Consider the following 22,455-nt stretch of genomic DNA (forward strand, 5'->3'; position numbering starts at 1 on the left):
TATGATGGATTGAGAAGTATGGGAAAGCATACTGATCTCAGTCAGGGAGTGGGGAAAAGAATACTGAACCCCATCCCAGTTCAACATTAGAAGAATGCTGGCTACGAGAGGCAGCAGAAGAGATATATTGAAGAGGCCTTTGATGGAAGAAAAGGCATCTAAGGGAACGCATAGGAAACATGTGCAGGGAGCAGAACCTGTGCATCGTATGGAATGATGCAGACGCCGAGGAAAGTTTAGTTAAACTCAGCGTTAAAAGATTTGCCCTGTACACATTTATTTATTTATTTATTTAAATTTCTTATATACCGGCATTCGCGATGGGAGTCGCATCATGCCGGTTTACAAATAACAAGGTGTGACAACAGAATAAATACTTAATAACTTAAAAACATTAACAAGTGATAGAAGAATAAGGTAGCAGTTACAATAAAACAGGGATAAAATGCAACTTGGAATGAAGAGAAGGCAAAAGAGAGATTAACACTGAGATAACAAAAGAATGACCAAGGTAAATAAAACCAAGGTAAATAAAACCTGCCTCATTAAAAAAGAGAGAACATTATTGAGTTGTCAAAGGTTGTTGATTACCCTGACGGGAGTACTTAGTTGCTTGAGTTGAGAGTGGGTTCAGTTGGTGTCTGGAAAGGCTTTCAAGAATAGCCAGGTTTTAAGTCTTTTTCTGAAAGTGGGGAGGCAAGGTTCCTGTCTCAGTTCTGGTGGGATAGAATTCCACAAGGTAGGTCCTGCTGTAGAGAAAGCCCTGTCTCTGAGAGTCCTATGGTTAAAGGTTTTTGCAGGAGGCACCTGTAATGAGTCTCTGTAGGACTCTCTGATAGGTCTGATGGAGGTATGTTTTTTAAATGGGATTTGGAGGTTAAGCGGAGAGAGTTGATGGAATGCTTTGTAGATGGTAGTAATGGATTTATATAAGATTCTATAGTGCACTGGCAGCCAATGTAAGTCTTTGAGAATCGGAGATATGTGGTCTCTTCTTCTTGTGTTTGTCAAAATTCTGGCCGCCGTGTTCTGAACCATCTGAAGAGGTTTAGACCATTCGAGAGGATAGAACCTACGTGGAGAAGGTCTGATAGAGCATTCATTAAATCTCTTAGATATGTGGCCCAAGGACGCATGAAGTGAACAAGGGCCAAGGGTAGAGCTGCGCAGCTGTCTAGCAGAGCAGCTAAGAGGTAATGCGTGCTTATGAGTTGGAAAGCACATTGTCCCTATGCTGTCTGTCTGTATGCACAAAGAATTGTTGCAAAAGCAGTATTGGAAGGCATAAGGGCATAACTCATGGGTGCAACGTCCAGGAAGTTTATGAGAAACTATGCTGGAGTGCAATAGATGCATAATGGGTTGACAGCTTTCAGGAGAAACTTTATAACCCTAAGGAATTGCGAGCATGAGTCGAAGGAGACTAGGTCCTAGTTCGAACTGGGATAAGAATCAGGGATGAAAGCAATGAAACCACTTAGGTCCATTGAGTATAGAATGTCACTGAATATAACCCATAGCAGTTTTGAATTATGAGAAAAATGCATAGTGGGAAGAAACCCCATAGCCCAACCATGAAAAGTTGAAAGGCTGAGGTTATGGAAAATATGCGCAGGGACATATAACAATGTATCAGAATGTCTGTGCGCATGCTGGACAAGAGGGTCTTAAGACTGTGGTGTCCAGAAGTGTTACAGAAGGGATTTATGGCAGTGACAGTAATCCCAGTTAGTAAATGTATAGTGAGTCCTGAAAAAAGTGAGAGCTCCTTGCATGTACTGAAAGTGGTTAGCAGTAGTCTATGCAAGGAAAGTGAATGATGTTACACTCCGCAGAGAAAACAGCATTCACCAACAGTGATGCAAGAGACAGTTCACTTACCGAAGCTGGTGCCAGCGGCAGAGCTTGGGGTTGTAATGTTGACTCACCATAAAGCACATAGAAACATTAAAATAATGTACTTACTGCAGTATGGAGTGATGGTAACCAAAGATACCATTGTACCTGTGACGTCAAAAGAAAGTTGGATTTTCTTAGGTCCAGGATGTGCGGAGAGTAACTATTTTCTGTTAAAAGAAAGAATAGTGCAATTAAAACTCCCCAACCCCCCTCCCTTCTCCCCTCTGCACTTCGTAGCGCCTGGGGGAGTGTACCGGGACTTTGGTACAAGGTGGGGTGGCCGCTCTGATATCTGACCAGATGGGAGACCAGGAGGTGTCCCAATGGAGGATATCATGTAGGCTCCTGCAGGTGTGTGAGCGGTAAGTGGTACCCGCATTTCTGTATGCTGTACAAGGAGACACTGAGACCTGTGGCCAGGCCTCAAGGTGGACTTGTACATGGGGCAATGGTTGCTGAATCTCATGTTTAGCAGATCAGCCAATGCAGCTGGACCTTGGTTGGGAGGGAACCAAGAGTCAGAGCATTGGTCGGCACAGGGACTTGTTACTGACAAGAGAAGAAGCCCTGCTGCAATCCCAAGAAGATAGAGGGGTTCTCCTGATATTGTGGCTAACATAGCTAACATAGCGATATGTGACACTAATACAGTTCTAAAAGGCACATGACCCAGAACTTTTCGAACCACGGTCCGAATGGGAGAACACAACTCTATGGGAATGCCGCCGAAGCAGGTACTTACCATCCGACGTGGATCGCCGCAAGACGAGCCGGTGAAGCTTGTTGACTCCGACGGTCTCCGGAGTCCTCGAGGGTAAGGCCGGGGACGTAAACGTCCATCTCGCTCTGAAACCCGGTATGGTGGCACAGGTACAGAGGAGACAGGCCAGGCGTGAGTGGCGTTTAGACTGCTAAGTGTAACAGATGGCCATAGTCCCACACCACTTGACGGTGGGGCACGCCAGGAACAGAGGAGCCCTAACGGAACTCATGTTCCCTTCCCTCGTCACAGCGGCTCGATGTGTCGTGACACCAATGCAGAAGCTGTCGGACCTGGATCCGGAAGTTCTGGATCACCAAGGACTGCCAAAACTGTAGGAACAGTGCTGATGGCAGTGGTGATGTCGCTCTGCCCGAGCGTTGTCCAGCCTGGAGAAGGATGGCACCGATGTGCTGGATGGCGTCAGCGGCGGACGATCACGATGTCGGCGATGATGGGTGCCACGGTGCTCGGCCCGGTCTTTCCCCAGCGCCGAGATGGAAGCCCTCGTCGTCCTGGAAGGCGATCGATGACGAACTGTCAGCACGCCTGCTCTGCTCCTGACACAATGGAGTGTCTTAAGCTAATACGGGGCTTAAAAAAGAACCCAAAGCGTGGAGCAATGTGAGGAGGCGAGGGTATTATGTGGCGGTGCTATATCGGTATTGACGATATTGAAGGCAACCTAAGGGGCTTCGAGGATATCATCAAAATGGGTATGAAAAATCGTTGATGACTGGCCAGGAGAATGATGACAGTGACGGGCACTGACAGCAGTGGTATAGGTATCTTTGAAACGATGTGGAATCGAATAATCGAAAAACATTGCCGTTATTGAAAAAGATACCGGCATCGACTGAGTCGAAGTCGAATCAATAGGGCGTCAAGGACACCGAAGGAAAACGGAGGTGTCGAGGGCATCGATGCATGGAGGCGGGCATTTATGCCGTTTGTGGCATGGCCACGGGCATCAACTATAGGGCCACAGACGTTGACTGTATCGATTTGGACAGACTCAGATTTCCAAGTGTACATGGCATCGGTGCCCCAGACACGTGTGTCGGTGGCATCGATATGGACACGTATGGAATCGATGGCATGGATCTCCCAGTCGATGAATTCCATCCCGGCATCAACGCCAGTCCTGGAATCGGCATGGGCATCGATGCCAGCCATAAGGCTGGCATTGGCATCAACGCCCATCCACGGAATCGAGCCGGCATGGATACCCACCGATGGGACCCACCTGGGCATCGAATTTCACCGATGGGAGCAGCCTGGCATCGACTGCCCTCGATGGATGCATTCTAACATAGATGCCCATGGATGAAACACCTGGGCATCGGTGTCCATCGATGCAAAAGGACCTGGCACCGATGCCATCGACGGACGGCCATCCGGCACCAATGCCATCGACGGACAAGCCATCCGGCACCGATGTCCATCGATGGGGACCATCCGGCACCGATGTCCACCGATGGGGACCATCCGGCATCGATGTCCACCGATGGGGACCATCCGGCATCGATGCCCACCGACGAATCGATGTGGCACCGATGCCCACCGATGGAAAAGGACTGGACATCGGTGGGGAGGATGGGGCATCAATGGCATCCCCAAAAGGGGGGGTGGCATCGATGAAGTGACCCTGGGATCGTTAAAAAGTGTCTCGGGCAGCGGTGGCGGCGACCCGAGTATGCATGGCAGTGACTAACAGCGTGTGCGTCAATGGCATGCATCCGGGTAGGGACGGCACCGAGGAAGCCCAAGGAAAAAAACAGTGCGTAGGAGGAAAAAGCCTGGTAGCACTGAAAAGCAAAAAACATGGATAAAGGCATCAGGGCACCGTGGGGGGAGGGGCGCTGATGACATATAAAAGCCCAGGGCGGTTTAGGAGGGTCCCGGTGTAGCGATAGGGTATCGACTGCGTGAGGGTACCAGGGAACGAAGGACTTGAAGCTACAGAGGTCCTAAAGTTAAGGAAAAAATCCCTACCCCACTAGCATAAGCAAGCAGAGTGTCACAGAGATACTCGCAAGCTGTTTAAAGCTAACTGAAAAATGGGGGAAGGGAAGGCTTCAGTCAGTTAACAGCCTTAAGATAGTGACAGGAACCGACCGAAAAATAAGAATTAGTACTCACCGAGCGTCGTAAAAACGTACGCGGAGGAGACCTGTGCAGGGAAAAGTGTTTTTTGAAGTGAAAAGTTAAGTGTTTCCATGAGGTAATTAGTTAAAAAAATCCTCACAGAGCTCCAACCGCTATGCTGACTGCAGAGCGGAAAAAAGAAGACTGAGGGAGACACCTGTGGCTCACAGGGATAATTGCAGGCTGGGCATGCTCAGTGCACCCAGTGTGCCAGTGTCAGTCAAAGCTTGTTGAAACTTTGACAGAAAAGTTTTCCGTGCAGGGCTCCATCCTCGATGTCACCCGTTTGTGAGGACTACCATCCTGCTTGTCCTGTGAGAATACTTCTTATGGACGCACAATTTAGACACCCATAACAAGGAGCGCTTTATAAGACACTTCAGCACCCTCAGCAAAATTAAAAAAAAAAAAAAAATTGGTCTAAATTAGCGGGATGCTCACATTGAGTGCCTGTTACAACTGTGGGCGCCTGATGCATTTGAGCGCTAGGGATGCACAATTCTTCCCCTAGTGCTCCCTTTTTTATGCAGTCCTTTATTTAAATACTACATCGGGCGCCCAGGGGATGTGGCTGCGCACGTTAGCAAAACAGGCACTCAATACACGTGCTGAAAATGGGCGCTTGTCTTCCTGCATCAGCCCCTTAGTTTGTAGCTGTCACACCTTCTCATAGCCTAATTTGTAGCAGTCTCCTCCTCTCTCCCCTCATGCTCTGCTCAGTTTCTTAAGATTGTAAGCTCTTTTGGGCAGGGACTTATATTTGAATACTATAAAAATGATTATTAAGTCTCACCCTGGACCTATTTTCTAGCTTTCCGACAGGGACTCTCCCCCCCAACCCACTGCCCAGCATCTCTTTTGATTTTTCTCCCCCACCCCCATAATGCTCTACCTACATTGCCCATCTTATTTTTATTTATATTCCTCCTTTAATACTCCCTAGTCCTGAGACCTTCTACCAGCAGTGATTCTTCAATGGCACAGATAAGTGCAGACTCCTCCGGCAGTAGTGGTATGAGCAGGTAGGTCAGCCCACAGCTCCCCTTCCCCATACATGCCTGTGCACCAGGCCTCAGGAAGGAACATACGTACCACTGTGGTCATTCACAGATTAAATGTGGAGGGGCAAGAATCCACTCAGTTTTTATTTCTCTCCGCCGCCCCCCCAACCCCTCACTCAGGGATAACCCCCCCCCCCCTCCCAGCACTATTCTCTTCCCTGACTTCAGGGCTCTCCCCCCTTGCTAGGCATCTCAATTGGCAAAGAACAGCCCTCTGCTTTCTGCTCCAGCCCTTCTTGGCCTCAGGTAGATGCAGGGAATGGAAGGGGAGGGGGTGAGAGGAGGCAGAAGCAGACAAATTTAGATAACTTTCTTGGCATGGCAATTTTTACATGTGCTCCAAAGTGATACATAAAGTGGTTAAAGCAAAAATGGGGGAAAAAATGGATAAGTGATAACAAGAAGATAAAATTACAGGATGATTCCAAAGTTCTGGCACTGGTCCATATCATCCCTGGTCAGATAAGTGTCTGGCCATGTGGCAGGATACATTTTCTTGCTATAGATACTGTTTCTCCAGTTTTCCCCAAAACAGAGCAGTCATTCTGTTCCCTAATCCAAGCCCATTTGTCCAGTTGTTTCTTCCCCCTCCCAGGTAGCCTGCAGAGAACAAGAGGAGAGGGGCCAGCACCCTGAGGTTTCCCAGGTGTCCCTAGAGAGAGCGCCCTCCCAGCACATACCCAGGATCTGTCGTCACAGGTCATCAGGGGAGGAGGCATTTGCAGCTCTCTGCCTCTGTTGTAGCGACTGCTGGAAAGTGGCACCAGCAGAGACAGAGCTTGCAAACTCCCCCTCCCCGTGTTCTTGCTCAGCTCTAGTTCTGCTCTAGTTCAAAGAGCCTCATATTCTCTAGCCATGAACTGCAAGCTCTTTGGCAGTGCACAATACCCACCATGGTTTTTAAGTGGTGGTGCCTGCGTGTCAATGTGCACTAATAACCCTAAGCCCATGTCCCCAACCTAGTGAACCTCCAAACATACGCAACAATACTCCAACCTCTTCTGTCTCTAGCAATTTTCTCTGGTTCAGCTTCGTCTTTGCTTACCACCACTTTCTTTCCTTCATGCTCTTGCTCCATCTCCTCTCCATCCTCCTCCTCCTCCTCTTCCTCCTCCTGGTGCAGGTACAGAACATTGCGCACAGCTCGCACCTTCGGCTTCATTTCCATCGTCTCACAGCTGTCATCACTGTCGCCTGTATGGGGCAGAGAAATCTTGCAGAATTTATGGCTGCCAGACAGTGCTTTGTGCACCAATCAAAGCAGATTAGTACCATGGCCACTTCTGTGCACAGTTCTGCCCACCAGGCCTCACAAATGACACCTTATATCAAAGTACCTGGAAGGCATTCAGCCAAATCACACTGCTTGGTTAGCCAACAATTTCAATTAAAAAAAAAAAACCCAAAACAAACAAAAAAAAACCTATTCTAGCAAAAATAAAATAAATAAAAAAAAAAAAAGAACAGACTGCAGCAGTGGTGATGAAATCCAGAGGCCAAGGGTGAAGGAGGGATGGATGGAGAGCAGGCAAGGGAGCTGCTGTTACAGTAGTGGTCCCTAATGTCAACCAGCAGCATGAAGGGTGCCCCTTGGAGTCATTACCCCTCGAAACCTGGAACCAGTAGGGGTAAGCAGCATCACCTAGGCAGCCTACCTGACAAAGTGTGAGGCCAGTAGGGATGGTTTTATTTAATATATTTATAGGCCATGCCATTCAATACTCTGGATGACTTGCAATAAAAAACACACATAGAAAAACTCAATACTCAAAACAAAGACAAACCTACCATACAATGATACTGCTGACACAAATAGCATATCTGAGGTCATAGGTTAAAAGCATCCATGAAGATAAATGTATTAAGCTCTTTTTTGAAAGTGGTAAGGAGAGCCATCTTCCTGAGTTGCTCAGGCAGGCAGTTTCATAACTGTGGGCCTGAAATAGCAAAGGTTTTCTCGATATTCTGTGAGCTTCATTGTTTGAAGCTAAGGAACCTCTAGAAAACGTTGTCTAATAGATCTTAAAGCTCTAATCAATCTTTTAATTTTTAAAAGTGAGCCAACATGGAGAGATATTACTACTGAGTACTTTATGACTTAACTTTAAAATGTTATATTTTATTCTCCCCTGCACTGGTAGTAAAAAGACTGAGCAGGCGTAATATGGGCATTGTGAGCAGAACCAGTCAAAATCCTTGCAACCAAATTCTGGATTGCCTACAAAGTCTTTGAAGTAGAAGTAGGTAGATTAAGATAAATCAAATTACAATAATCAAGCTTTGATAACACAAGGCATTGCAAAACTGTTTGAAAATCAGAGGGGTTAAGATTTGCATAGGACCCTTAGTTTATAGTAGGATTAAGGAGAAAAACAGACAGCTAAAAACAAACCCCTTGCCGCTGTTGTAGCTAGGTTTAAAAGGGGTATGACAAGTTCCTAGAGGATAAATTCATAAAACAATTATTCCTCTTCATTCGGTCAGACCAGTCCAGACAAGGGGGTTATACACACCAACCAGAAGATGATGGAGACAGAACAGGTTCATTGATGTCACTCCTTATATACTTCAGTGCTGACCCAGCTTGCCAGTATTCTCTATCTCCAACAGATGGATAAGCTTCCTGCGCTGGAAGCGAAGGCCTGGTTAGGCCTGGTGAACAAAAAATCCTGGTGCACAGCTCCTGAGATGACAGATGAATTCTCCCTCCATTAGCTGAGCATGGCCCTAGACTGAAGAGGATGTCTATGTAGTTGGCGGTTCCTAAGGTTTATTTATTTTATTTATTTATTTATTAATTTCTATACCGGCTTTCACGACCAAAGGTTGCATCAAGTCGGTTTACATTTAACAAGTCGTGTAATAAACATAGAACTAGGGTAATTGAACTGGTGCAGAAAATAATAGTTACAATGAACAAGGAAATTACCAACTGGGATAGGAGGAGAAAAGAGAAAAGGGACAGGAATATTTACATAGTAAAACGCATTTACAGTGAATATTTACATAGTATGCAATAAAGGATCTGTGTCAAGGATCTGTGTCAAGAGGATCTGTGTCAAGGATCTGTGTCAAGAGGATGTCAAGAGCTAAATGTAGTGACTGCTTCAGGCTCCCTCCTTCAGTGGACCACCACTGGAGATCAGAATGCTAGTGCTGTGAGTACTTGCTTCCCTCGCTCTCCTCCACGCTCCTGGCTCTACTCTCGAGTATTCAGACCCAATTCAGGTCCAAAGCCTTGTGCTTCCTCCTTCAGTGGTGTACTCCAGGACCAACGGGGTTCCAGGGAGACTGAAAAAGGTTTTTCCACTCTTTCCCTCCACTATCTGCTTTTCTTGCTCTCAGGATATATTTGCTACTTCCCTTTAGAATCTTGAACTTGTTTTTGGCTGCAGAAGTAAAGTTGAAAAAAAAAAAAAAGAGAAATCCCCCCCCCCCCCCCCCAAGAGGAAATGCTGGCTATTCAGCAGCTACAAGTTCGTGGCAATTGGAGAGCAGAACTGCTCTCCATTTTAGCAGCAGACAAAGCCTGCATGTGTACCTGATTTGGGCATTTTGGACTGCAGGCAGTACTTGAGGGGGAGCGATGGTATAGGGGAATGTAAAAGCTTGCACTCTGCCCAGCTTGCAGTGCTTTCGAAAATGGGCTCTGAATGCTGCAGGTAAACCTTTCGTCAGCAGGGGTTCCGTAACTGGAAGTGCTGTTTTTTTTCTCACCAGGCCGCAGGTAAAGATTTTGGGCACTGGTGGCCATTTTGAAACCAGGTGAAAACAGCAGCTGCTGGTCAGAGATTTGGTGCAGTCTGAAGTGTCCCTTTATCCATTTGCTGGGGACCATGTGTCATTCAGCATCTGTTCTGAGGAAAGTAGTAGATATTGCCAGGATTGCTGTGAAATTCAGGACTGTCATTGCGGGATGTTTCTGTGGGGCGATTACTAGCTTAGATTGCTATTTAGGTAATACTTTCCCACGGAACTCAGGTTTCAGAAGGGGCTCAGGCATCCATTTTATTGCAGCAGAGCATAGATGGAGGGGGGTATGGCCCGCCTGCCCCAAGGCTGAAGAGGCATGTTTTAAATCCTGCAGTGGTTCCTAAATCCACTGCGGTTGCCTGAGTCAGAAAGGTGCATTTTCGGATTACACTGTGGCTTCCACATCCACAGTGGCTGCTGTTACAACAGGGCAGTCTCATTCCATACTGGATGCTTCTTACTGGCTCTCGGTACCAATTTTGCAAGAAACTGCCAGTCTGCAAGCCATTACAGGGGCAGGGTGCAGTTGCAGGTCCTACCGCCCATTCTTAATACGTCTGGATTCAAATGGCACCCAGGGTAAGATTTGGGCCAGCTTGAAGGAGGAAAGGAGTTTTCAGATTCAAACTTCTCTTCGGTGGACTGTCTATCCCTCAGCCCTGAAGAGCAGGTTGTGGATTCTGCAGTTGCTTTGCTGCTGCAATGCTGGAGGGATTGGTCCTCCTCCTATAGCTCTGAGGGTTTGTGGGTTTTTTTTGTTTCTATGGTCATCTTTTGGCCACCACGGCTGCCACAGTACTCTGTTTGTTCCTCCATTTCTATCCCGCATCTCTCTCAGGCTGCTGTGGTGGCAGCAACAATATTTATTTTATTTTAAAACATTTGTTACCCGCCCTTCCAACATTCAAAGCAGGGTACATCAGAACATACATAATATATAAAAACAAAACACATGAAAAACTCATAGTAAAACAGATAGCATGAACGATTCACAACTGAAACACCAAGTTATATTGTGTTAAGATCATAAGAAATTGTCATGCAGGGTCAGACCAAGGGTCCATCAAGCCCAGCATCCTGTTTCCAACAGAGGCCAAACCAGGCCACAAGAACCTGGCAATTATCCAAACACTAAGAAGATCCCATGCTACTGATGCAATTACTAGCAGTGGCTATTCCCAAAGGGATAGATTTTATAAAGTTGCGCGCATGTTATAAAACTGGGGGTCGGCGAGCGCAAGGGGGTGCACACTAGTGCATCATGTAAGCACCGACACCCGCGGCCTTCCCCCTTCCCTCCCAGGCCGCTCCAAAATCGGAGTGGCCTGGGAGGGAACTTCCCAATCCCCTAACCTGACCTCCCTTCTCCTAACCCCCCCCCCCCCCCCCGACCTTTACTTTACCTGTTGTGCCTACCTTCGGGCCGGTGCAGGTTGTGGCACACAATCCTCCAACACAGTGGCAAATGGCCGCTATGCCGGAGGCCTTTTGCCCTCCCCTTTTTTGAAGCCCCGGGACTTAGATGCGTCCCGGGGCTTTACGCACATCGCCGGGCCTTTCTAAAATAGGCCCGTTGCGCGTAACCCGATTTACACACGTATGCTTTTTAAAATGTACACCTAAGTCAACTTGATTAATAGCCATTAATGGACTTCTCCTCCAAGAACTTATCCAAACCTTTTTTGAACCCAGCTACACTAACTGCACTAACCACATCCTCTGGCAACAAATTCCAGAGCTTTATTGTGCGTTGAGTGAAAAAGAATTTTCTCCAATTAATTAATCTTAAATGTGTTACTTGCTAACTTCATGAAGTGCCCCCTAGTCCTATTATCCGAAAGTGTAAATAACAGGTTCACATCTACTCATTCAAGACCTCTCATGATTTTAAAGACCTCTATCATATCCCTCCTCAGTCGTCTCTTCTCCAAACTGAACAGCCCTAACCGCTTCAGCCTTTCCTCATAGGGGAGCTGTTCCATCCCCTTTATCATTTTGGTTGCCCTTCTCTGTACCTTCTCCATCACAACTATCTTTTTTGAGATGCGGCGACCAGAAATGTACACAGTATTCAAGGTGCGGTCTCACCATGAAGCGATACAGAGGCATTATGAAATTTTCCATTTTATTAACTATTCCCTTCCTAATAATTCCTAACATTGTTTTCTTTTTTGACTGCTGCAGCACACTGAACTGACAATTTCAAAGTATTATCCACAATGATGCCTAGATCTTTTTCCTGGGTGGTAGCTCCTAATATGGAATCTAACATCGTGTAACTACAGCAAGGGTTATTTTTCCCTATATGCCACACTTTGCACTTGTCCACATTAAATTTCATCTGCCATTTGGATGCCCAATCTTCCAGTCTTGCAAGGTCCTCCTGTAATGTATCACAATCCACTTGTGATTTAACTACTCAATTTTTGATAACCTCACTCATCGTATTCCTTTCCAAATCATTAATAAATATATTGAAAAGCACTGGTCCAAGTGCAGATCCCTGAGGCACTCCACCTTTTACCCTTTTCCACTGAGAAAATTGACCATTTAATCCTACTCTCTGTTTCCTGTCTTTTAACCAGTTTGTAATCCACGAAAGGACATCACCTATCCCAATACTTTTTAATTTTCGTAGAAGCCTCTCATGAGGGACTTTGTCAAACGCCTTCTGAAAATCCAAATACACTACATCTACCGGTTCTCCTTTATCCACATGTTTATTAACCCCTTCAAAAAAAATGAAGCAGATTTGTTATGCAAGACTTCTCTTGGGTAAATCCATGTTGACTGTGTTCCATTAAACCATGTCTTTCTATATGCGCTACGATTTTGATCTTTAGAATAGTTTCCAGATGGCGGTGTGAGACAGACATGCATGACTACTCCTTGTTTCTTCAACCTGTTACCTTTCTCAGATGCTAAGCGCAAGGGAAGGGTTTGAACTTACCCCTCGGATTCCCCTCTTCCCTCTGGTCAGCGATGTATAAAAACTATGCCTCTGGACAGGCTGCAGTTGAGGTGGTATTACTCCCCACTGCGATAACCGGTGAGGGATCACTGGTATCGACTGGGGAAGTCACTCTTAACCCCCCGGATCTACAGCTCCCACTGGCATCAATGACTGCTGACACTCCACCTTCAACCGTGGCGCAGGGCGATGACGCAACCCGCATGCCTGCAGGGGAGGGGGGGGGGGCAGAGTGGAGTTTGGAAGCAGGCCTCTCTCTGCCTTCCTCGTTTCCCCTGGCAGTTTTGGACATCTCCTGAGGTGGCTGTATGTCCTGCCACCTCTTCTCCAGTTGAGACTGAAGTGTTGCACAGAGGAACCTCTGCAGAGCTGGCAAGAAGTGTTCCTGAACAGGTCAGTTATGGCATTTCAGGTGAGACATTTCACTGCCCTCTCAAGCCAGATATTGTAACCCTTGAAGCCCTATGGGACCTGGTCACTGGGTTTGGCTGCTCTTTGCAAGCTTGTCAGGCGAAGTTAAAGGACTTGAATAGAAAAGTGGAGACAGTGAAGGGGAAGTGGGAGGAGAAATACAGGAACTGAAACACAGATAAAGACTTTGCAGTCTGTTACCTCTGAAACTCAATTCTGTAGTGCCAAATTGATTAAAGATTTTAATATATGCTCTAGGTGGTTGGAATTTTTTTATTTATTTATTTATTTTTTTTAAGAGAACCACACCCAGCATTTGAACCTCCGATTTTTTAATTTCCTCAAGGTAGTGGGTAAAAACTCCTACCGAACTCTAAGAAATATTTCCTAGAAATATTGCAGTTTGAGGAAGGGAAAAAATACCTTCGATTAATAAATCATTTTTATTGGATGTGACTAAAAGAAGATTACAAAATCAACGTCCTGATGTCATTACAAATTTAATACAGATTCTGGAAGATTCCACTGCATAAGTTTATGAACGCTTAACTCTGTTTCTTTTATTTCTGAACAGAAGTTGAGTGAAGTGATGAAGAGATATTTAAAAAAATACCTCAGTTCTCTTATGGGCTGAATATTCTAATTTTTCCGGATTTTGCCCATGTCACCTAAGAACGAAGACGTAATTTCCTTGCTCTCCGTCCCCGGATTACTTCACTGGGTTTTTCTTTTGTACTAAGGTATTCTTGTAAATGTAAAATTCGTTCTTTGAACAAATGTTTTCTTTTTCCAGAGCAACTCAAATTCTTTGTTAACTACAGGAGTATGGTGCCTTTTTCTCCTGGAGAAATTGGCTCTACCTAGATCCAAGAAATTGTGCAGCCTTTTTTCTCATGTTAAGCATATTTCCTTGTATATTTAATTCCTGTATTTCTCCCTTAATTCTGCCCCCCCCCCCCCCCCCCTATTTTTCTTTTGTGAAAATGACTTATTATTAATAGGACTAATTGCTTTGTAAATTGTTCCATTTTCTTTTCTTTGATAAGTCATTTGATTTTCTGAAGTAAGGTATTGTCTTGCTTGAATTGATAAACACGAAGAGAAGGATCGGTAAAACAAGGACTTTTATTTGATCTTGTCCGACTGGCAGAGTTTCGCTCCTCTAGGAGCTGCCTCAGGGGCTGTATGAACGAACTTCAAGTAGAATGATTCCAATCAATGAAACAACAGGTAATGCATTCGTTAATTTCTTATCAACCACATCTGTTGTCTCCTCCACGAGTGCACTATTTTTGAAACTTATGAGGTAGTGAATGTTGGATCTTCTCATACATTGTAAACTAAGTATGAAAAGTATATTTATTGCTTGAAGCCACACTAGTATTGCGATGGCCTCAACACCAATAAAAGTGAGTCACTACTTTACTGCACGGCGTGCCGCAGTTTTTCGTGTTGCTGATAATAAGCATAAATGTTGGTGTTGAGGCCATCGCAATACTAGGTTAAGGGATTGCAAAATCAACCTTTCAACATCCAGGCCGTTAGAGACAGAGACTGGAGGTTCGGATGACGCAACACTCCGTTCTGTGTTATGAGGGTTGGCGCCATTTCCAGGCGAAGAGGCTGCTGGACTGAGAGGTCACGTAAAATGGGGAACCAAACTTGTCGTGACCAATAAGGTGCTATGAGGATCATTACGCCCCGGTCTTGTCATAACTTCACGTGAGTCTTTCTGATGAGTATAGTTGTGATGGTATACTACTAAACGACAGTATAGAAAAGTTTTTAAATAAATAAATAAATGAGTGGAATAGGAGGGTATGCATATAGCAGACCTGAGCTCCACGAGTGAGCGAAGACATCCATTGGTGGTGTCTTGCGGCTGCAGTGCAGAGAGTAGAAGCGGTCTAATTTGCGGTTGTGATACGACGCAAAGAGGTTGATGTCCGGGCAACCCCACTGGTGGAAACTTCTGTTCACAACAGTGGGATCTAGGGACCATTCGTGGGAATGGAAGGTCCAGCTGAGACTGTCTGCCATTACATTCTGCGTGCCTGCCAGGTAGGTTGCTCTCAGCAGCATGAAATGTTAGAGCGCCCAGGCCCAGATCTGCGCCGTCTCCTGGCAAAGCAGGTAAGAAAGAGCCTGTGCCCCCCTTGCTTGTTCAGATACCACATTGCTACCTGGATGTTTGTTTGAATTAGGATTACTTTGTTGGATACACAATCCTGGAATGCAAATAGGGCATATGTATCGCCCGGAGCTCCAGAAAATGTATCGGAGGGTCTGCTTCCGCCCTGGTCTAGGTTCCTTGTGTTTGCAATCCGCTGACATGGGCACCCCAGCCTAGGTTGGAGGCATCCATGGTCAACGTGATCTGTGGATTTGGTGGTTGGAAGGGCAGTCCTGTCCGTAGATTGGACTCCCATGTCCATCAAGTCAATGAGTGACAAAGCTGGCTAGTTACCTGGACAATTTGTGACAGGTGGTTGGCTGGCTTTGGACCACCGGGACTTTAAAGTCCACTGTGTTACACTCATGGCTAGTCGAGCCATTGGGGTAATGTGAACTGTGGATGCCATATGTCCCAGCAAGGTTAGTAACTGACAAGCTGATGCTGTCTGACGAGTCTGTACTGGTTTTGGCCAAGTTGGACAGTGTCTTTGCACAGTCCCTTGGGAGGGACGCTCTGGCCATAGTGGTGTTTAGATCTGCTCCGATGAAAGAGAAGTTGCGTGATGGAGTCAGATGGGATTTGAGATAGTTTATTAGAAATCCCAACGACTGTAGCAGTTATATGGTAAGATGGAGGGATTGAAGTGCTCCTTCCCTGGATGGGCTTCTGAGGAGCCAGTCATCTAGATATGGGTAGACGTGGACACTGCCATCTCAACTGTGCTGCCACGACTGCCAGACATTTCGTGAATACTCGGGGTGCTGATGCAAGGCCGAACGGCAGCACTCTGTATTGGAAATGTCTGTGTCCCACAATGAATCGGAGATATTTTCGATGAGGAGGGAATATTGTTATATGGGCGTAAACCTCCTGAAGATCTAGAGAGCAGAGCCAATCTCCTTGTTACAGAAGAGGAAGCATGGTTCTCAAGGAAACCTCCTGAACTTCTCCTTGTGAAGGTATTTTTTTAGAGCACGGAGGTCCAAAATAGGACGTATTGTGTTTCATTGTGATTTAAATAGCCGCCATTATTTTTCGGGATTAGAAAGTATCGAGAGTAGAATCCTCTTCCTCGCTGCATTCGGGGAACCGGTTCTACGGCTCTGGACTGCAGTAGGATAGAGAGTTCTGCCTCAAGGAATGGTGTGTGATCACTCAGGCTCCACACCGGGAGTGGTGGAGAGTCTGAGGGTACAGCAAGGAAATTCAGATAGTAACTGTGGGTTACTATAGAGAGAACCGATTGGTCAGTGGTGATTATGTGCCATTTGGTGGCAAAGTGGCACAGGCAGCCTCCCACGGGAAAAATGATTGGGGGGGGGGGGGTTGACTGCTGCTCTCTAGATGGGAGTCAAAAGCCCACAGCAGGACCAGTCTGGGGGATTGGCTGAGCTTTGGGGGGGGGGGGGGGGGGAATCTGTGCTGATGAGGTTGGCCTCTGTGAGAGGGTCTGGTCGTTCTAGCACAAGATGGAGGAGGGTAGTACCTGCGTGGCCTATAGGTCAGCTTCTGGTGTCTCGTCTAAATCCTTTTCTGGCTGTGGATGAGAAATCTGAGGGGACAGTCGATAATTGGTGCAGGATTTCATGGTGATCTTTGAGTTGTGCCACTGCCTCTTGAATCTTATCACCAAACAAATTGTCCCCTGTGCAGGGAAGGTCCGCCAATTTATCTTGAACTTCTTGGCGCAAGTCAGAGGCTTTCAGCCAGGCCCAGCGCCTGGCGGTAATTCCAGCTGCTGATACCCTGGATGCAGTGTCGAAGACATCGTAGGTTGTCCTGACCTCATGTTTTCCAGCCTCTAATCCCTTTTGTAGGATAGAGGATAATCCCTCTTGGAATTGGTCAGGTAGGGTTTGAGAAATCTTGGACTTGTTTACAGAGATATCTGGTATACTGTGACATATAAAGCTGAGCCATTAGCATTGAGCCTTGGAAAACTCTGCGGCCTAAAGCATCCAATGACTTCTGTTCCTTTCCAGGTGGGGCAGAAGAGTGAGGCCAAGATCTTTTAGCCTTCTTTTGAGTGGATTCCACCACTACGGATTGGTAGGGTAATTGGCTCTTTTGAAAACCTGGGGCTTGTTGAACCAGGTATGAGGAGTCAGTTTTCCTATTTACTAGAGGCACAGTCCCTGGGTGCTCCCAGATGCAGTGTAAGAGGTCTAGAAGAACCTTGTAGACAGGAATTGCCATGACTTCCTTCGGAGCATCCACAAATTGCAGTACTTCCCACATTTTGTGTCTGGCGTCTTCCTCAGTTTCCAATTTGAATGGAATGGTTTTGGACATCTCTTTGACAAAGCTGGCAAAGGAGAGGTCCTCTGGAGGGGAGCGGCACCTTTCTTCCGGGGGTGAAGGTTCTGACAAAAGCTCTTCAGAGGCTTGTGAGTCAGAAGAAGCATCACCCCTAGGGTTATATGGTGAGTCTCCTTCACCCAGCAGGCCCCCAGATGGAGGTAGGAATCCAAAACCAGATGGATGGAAGAGTGGCACCGATGGAAAATGAAGAGGCACAGAGATAGGCGGGGCCAGCACAGAGGACGTTGGCAGAGAGGGAAACTTTGATAAAATGAGGAAAATAGTTAGAAAGAAACTGAAAGGTGCAGTTGCAAAGGTTAAAAGTGTTCAACAGGCTTGGACATTGTTTAAAAATACAATCCTAGAGGCGCAGTCCATATGTATTCCGCGCATTAAGAAAGGTGGAAGAAAGGCAAAACGATTACCGTCATGGTTAAAAGGTGAGGTGAAAGAGGCTATTTTAGCCAAAAAAACATCCTTCAAAAATTGGAAGTAGGATCCATCTGAAGAAAATAGGATAAAACATAAGCATTGTCAAGGTAAGTGTAAAACATTGATAAGACAGGCGAAGAGAGAATTTGAAATGAAGTTGGCCATAGAGGCAAAAACTCATAATAAAAACTTTTTAAAATATATCCAAAGCAAGAAACCTGTGAGGGAGTCGGTTGGACCATTAGATGACAGAGGGGTTAAAGGGGCTCTTAGGGAAGATAAGGCCATTGCAGAAAGACTAAATGAATTCTTTGCCTCCGTGTTTACTAATGAGGATGTTGGGGAGATACCAGTTCCGGAGATGGTTTTCAGGGGTGATGACTCAGACGAACTGAACGAAATCACTGTGAACCTGGAAGATGTAGTAGGCCAGATTGACAAACTAAAGAGTAGCAAATCACCTGGACCGGATGGTATGCATCCTAGGGTTCTGAAGGAACTCAAAAATGAAATTTCTGATCTATTAGTTAAAATTTTTAACCTATCATTAAAATCATCCATTGTACCTGAAGACTGGAGGGTGGCCAATGTAACCCCAATATTTAAAAAAGGCTCCAGGGGCGATCCGGGTAATTATAGACCAGTGAGCCTGACTTCAGTGCCGGGAAAAATAGTGGAAACTATTCTCAAGATCAAAATTGTAGAGCATATAGAAAGACATGATTTAATGGGACACAGTCAACATGGATTTACCCAAGGGAAGTCTTGCCTAACAAATCAGCTTTATTTTTTTGAAGGGGTTAATAAACATGTGGATAAAGGTGAACCGGTAGATGTAGTGTATTTGGATTTTCAGAAGGCGTTTGACAAAGTGCCTCATGAGAGGCTTCTATGAAAACTAAAAAGTCATGGGATAGGAGGCGATGTCCTTTCGTGGATTACAAACTGGTTAAAAGACAGGAAACAGAGAGTAGGATTAAATGGTCAATTTTCTCAGTGGAAAAGGGTAAACAGTGGAGTGCCTCAGGGATCTGTACTTGGACCAGTGCTTTTCAATATATATATAAATGATCTGGAAAGGAATACGACGAGTGAGGTTATCAAATTTGCGGATGATACAAAATTATTCAGAGTAGTTAAATCACAGGCAGACTGTGATACATTACAGGAGGACCTTGCAAGACTGGAAGATTGGGCATCCAAATGGCAGATGAAATTTAATGTGGACACGTGCAAGGTGATGCACATAGGGAAAAATAACCCTTGCTGTAGTTACACGATGTTAGGTTCCATGGTAGGAGCTACCACCCAGGAAAAAGATCTAGGCATCATAGTGGATAATACTTTAAAATCGTCGGCTCAGTGTGCTGCAGCAGTCAAAAAATCAAATAGAATGTTAGGAATTATTAGGAAGGGAATGGTTAATAGAACGGAAAATGTCATAATGCCTCTGTATCGCTCCATGGTGAGACCGCACCTTGAATACTGTGTACAATTCTGGTCGCCGCATCTCAAAAAAGATATAGTTGCGATGGAGAAGGTACAGAGAAGGGCAACCAAAATGATAAAGGGGATGGAACAGCTCCCCTATGAGGAAAGGCTGAAGAGGTTAGGGCTGTTCAGCTTGGAGAAGAGACGGCTGAGGGGGGATATGATAGAGGTCTTTAAGATCATGAGAGGTCTTGAACGAATAGATGTGATTCGGTTATTTACACTTTCAAATAATAGAAGGACTAGGGGGCATTCCATGAAGTTAGCAAGTAACACATTTAAGACTAATCGGAGAAGATTCTTTTTCACTCAACGCACAATAAAGCTCTGGAATTGGTTGCCAGAGAAGGTAGTTAGTGCAGTTAGTGTAGCTGGGTTCAAAAAAGGTTTGGATAAGTTCTTGGAGGAAAAGTCCATTAATGGCTATTAATCAATTATACTTAGGGAATAGCCACTGCTATTAATTGCATCAGTAGCATGGGTTCTTCTTAGTGTTTGGGTAATTGCCAGGTTCTTGTGGCCTGGTTTTTGGCCTCTGTTGGAAACAGGATGCTGGGCTTGATGGACCCTTGGTCTGTCCCAGCATGGCAATTTCTTATGTTCTTATATTCTTATGGCATCGGTGTCCTCGATGGATGTCGAGGTACGGATAGCCCTGACAGTTCAGGAATCTGTTCCGGCATTGGTGGCTCCTGGAGAGGAGAGGAGCCATAAGAACATGCCATACTGGGTCAGACCAAGGGTCCATCAAGCCCAGCATCCTGTTTCCAACAGTGGCCAATCCTGGCCATAAGAACCTGGCAAGTACCCAGAAACTAAGTCTATTCCATGTTACCGTTGCTAGTAATAGCAGTGGCTAATTTCTAAGTCAACTTAATTAATAGCAGGTAATGGACTTCTCCTCCAAGAACTTATCCAATCCTTTTTTAAACACAGCTATACTAACTGCACTAACCACATCCTCTGGCAACAAATTCCAGAGTTTAATTGTGCATTGAGTGAAAAAGAACTTTCTCTGATTAGTTTTAAATGTGCCACATGCTAACTTCATGGAGAGCCCCCTAGTCTTTCTATTATCCAAAAGCGTAAATAACTGATTCACAACTACCCGTTCCAGACCTCATGATTTTAAACACCTCTATCCTATCCCCCCTCAGCCGTCTCTTCTCCAAGCTGAAAAGTCCTAACCTCCTTAGTCATTCCTCATAGGGGAGCTGTTCCATTCCCCTTATCATTTTGATGACCCTTCTCTGTACCTTCTCCGTCGCAATTATATCTTTTTTGAGATGCGGCGACCAGAATTGTACACAGTATTCAAGGTGCGTTCTCACCATGGAGCGATACAGAGGCATTATGACATTTTCTGTTTTATTCACCATTCCCTTTCTAATAATTCCCAACATTCTGTTTGCTTTTTTGACTGCTGCAGCACACTGAACCGACGATTTCAATGTGTTATCCACTCAGGAGGCTAATTGTGCAGAGGAAAACAGGACAGTAGCCTCTTGGCCACAACAGCAGCTTGCTGATGTGACAAGAACAGACAGTTGTGGCCTCCATAACATATGAGAGTAGCCCAGAGATGAAACTAGAGCCAAAGTTAGAAGAATTAACTTAAAGAGCAATATGAGACAAGCTGTTTGAAATGAGAGAAAGAACAACTCAGAAGAATAGCTTTGGACATTAACGGTTGTTTACGAAGTGCCTGATGAGCTGCTGTTGATTTCCCGGCACGCTGTGCTCCCAGATCTACAAAGATATATAAGACTCACATTGGGAACTGTGAGGGGAAGTATTTTTGTGAATTTTCTTTAACGCAAACTCTAATCTTATATGCTTTTATTGCTTGCTCTCAGACTTGAGTAAAACTTCTGTACTTATGTGTGTTGTGTAATCTATGATAAAAGTCATCAACTTTCCTACCTACACTACCTTGCGTACGCCCCTTATAAACTAGTTGCCACACTTTAATGTGTTCAGAACCAAGCTTTTAGAGAGGTCTTTCTGCAAGAAATCCAAATCCAACAGAACAGACGCAGTCCTTAATGCACACTGCACCAATCCTTGAACACTCTCCATATGTGAATGTAAGCCAAGGGCATGGAACACTTTCTTAGCCTTCAGAAGAGTGGCCACCACAGCTTGTAAATAACTTTTATTCACTAAACGTGCCCTCTCAAGGGCCAAACTAAGAGCACTCTGGAGAAGGACCATCGCTAGTTAAGAAGACTGTGGAAACAGTAGGATTAAATGATCAGTTTTCTCAATGGAGAAAGGTAAACATTGGCATGCCTCAGGGATCTGTACTTGGACTGGTGCTTTTTAATATATTTATAAATGATCTGGAAAGAGATATGATGAGAGATCAAATTTGCTAGTGACAATTATTCAGAATTGTTAAATCACAAGCAGATTATGATAAATTGCAGGAGGATCTTGCAAATCAAGGCATCCAAACAGCAAATGAAACTATGTGAACAAGTGCAAAATAATGCACATGGGGAAAAATAACCCACTCTGTAGTTATACAATGTTAGATTCCAATTTGTAGTTACCACCCAGAAAAAAAATCTACGCACTATGGTGGACAATACATTGAAATTATCTGCTTAGTATGCTGCAGTGGTCAAAAAAAATCAAACAATTATTAGGAAAGGAATGATGAATAAAACTGAGAATGTTTTGCCTCTATCGTTCCATGGTGAGACTGCACATGTGCAATTCTGGTTGCCACATATCAAAAAGCTATAGTTGCACTAGAAAAGTGCAAGAGAAGGACTAACAAAATGATAAAGCTAGAAAAGCTCACCTATGTAGGAGGAAAGGCTAAAGAGGTTAGGGCCGTTCAGCTTGGAGAAGAGACAACTGTGGTAGGATATGATAGAATTCTATAAAATCATGAGAGAACTAGAATGGGTAAATGTGGATCAGTTATTTACTCTAAGGCCGATACAGTAAAGCGCGGCTGCAGTTACCCCGTTTCTAACCCGCTGTGTACTCACAATTTGGCCGCGTAAGTCTAACCCGCGATTCACTGTTTTTACCGATCCTT

The 22,455-nt window shown here is 45.2% G+C and overlaps 1 protein-coding gene across 2 annotated transcripts in view; it reads right to left on the minus strand.

Moving 5' to 3' along the window:
• The window catches only part of SPRYD3 (SPRY domain containing 3), a 149,624-nt gene that overhangs the window by 27,595 nt on the left and 99,574 nt on the right, over positions 1–22,455 (minus strand). For both annotated transcript variants that reach the window (XM_029595057.1, XM_029595056.1), the window contains one exon: positions 6,914–7,062. In XM_029595057.1, coding sequence (XP_029450917.1) covers positions 6,914–7,062 — 149 coding nt within the window. The remainder of the gene's footprint in view (positions 1–6,913; positions 7,063–22,455) is intronic.

This window comes from Rhinatrema bivittatum, chromosome 3, assembly GCF_901001135.1.
Source record: "Rhinatrema bivittatum chromosome 3, aRhiBiv1.1, whole genome shotgun sequence".
NCBI lineage: Eukaryota > Metazoa > Chordata > Amphibia > Gymnophiona > Rhinatrematidae > Rhinatrema > Rhinatrema bivittatum.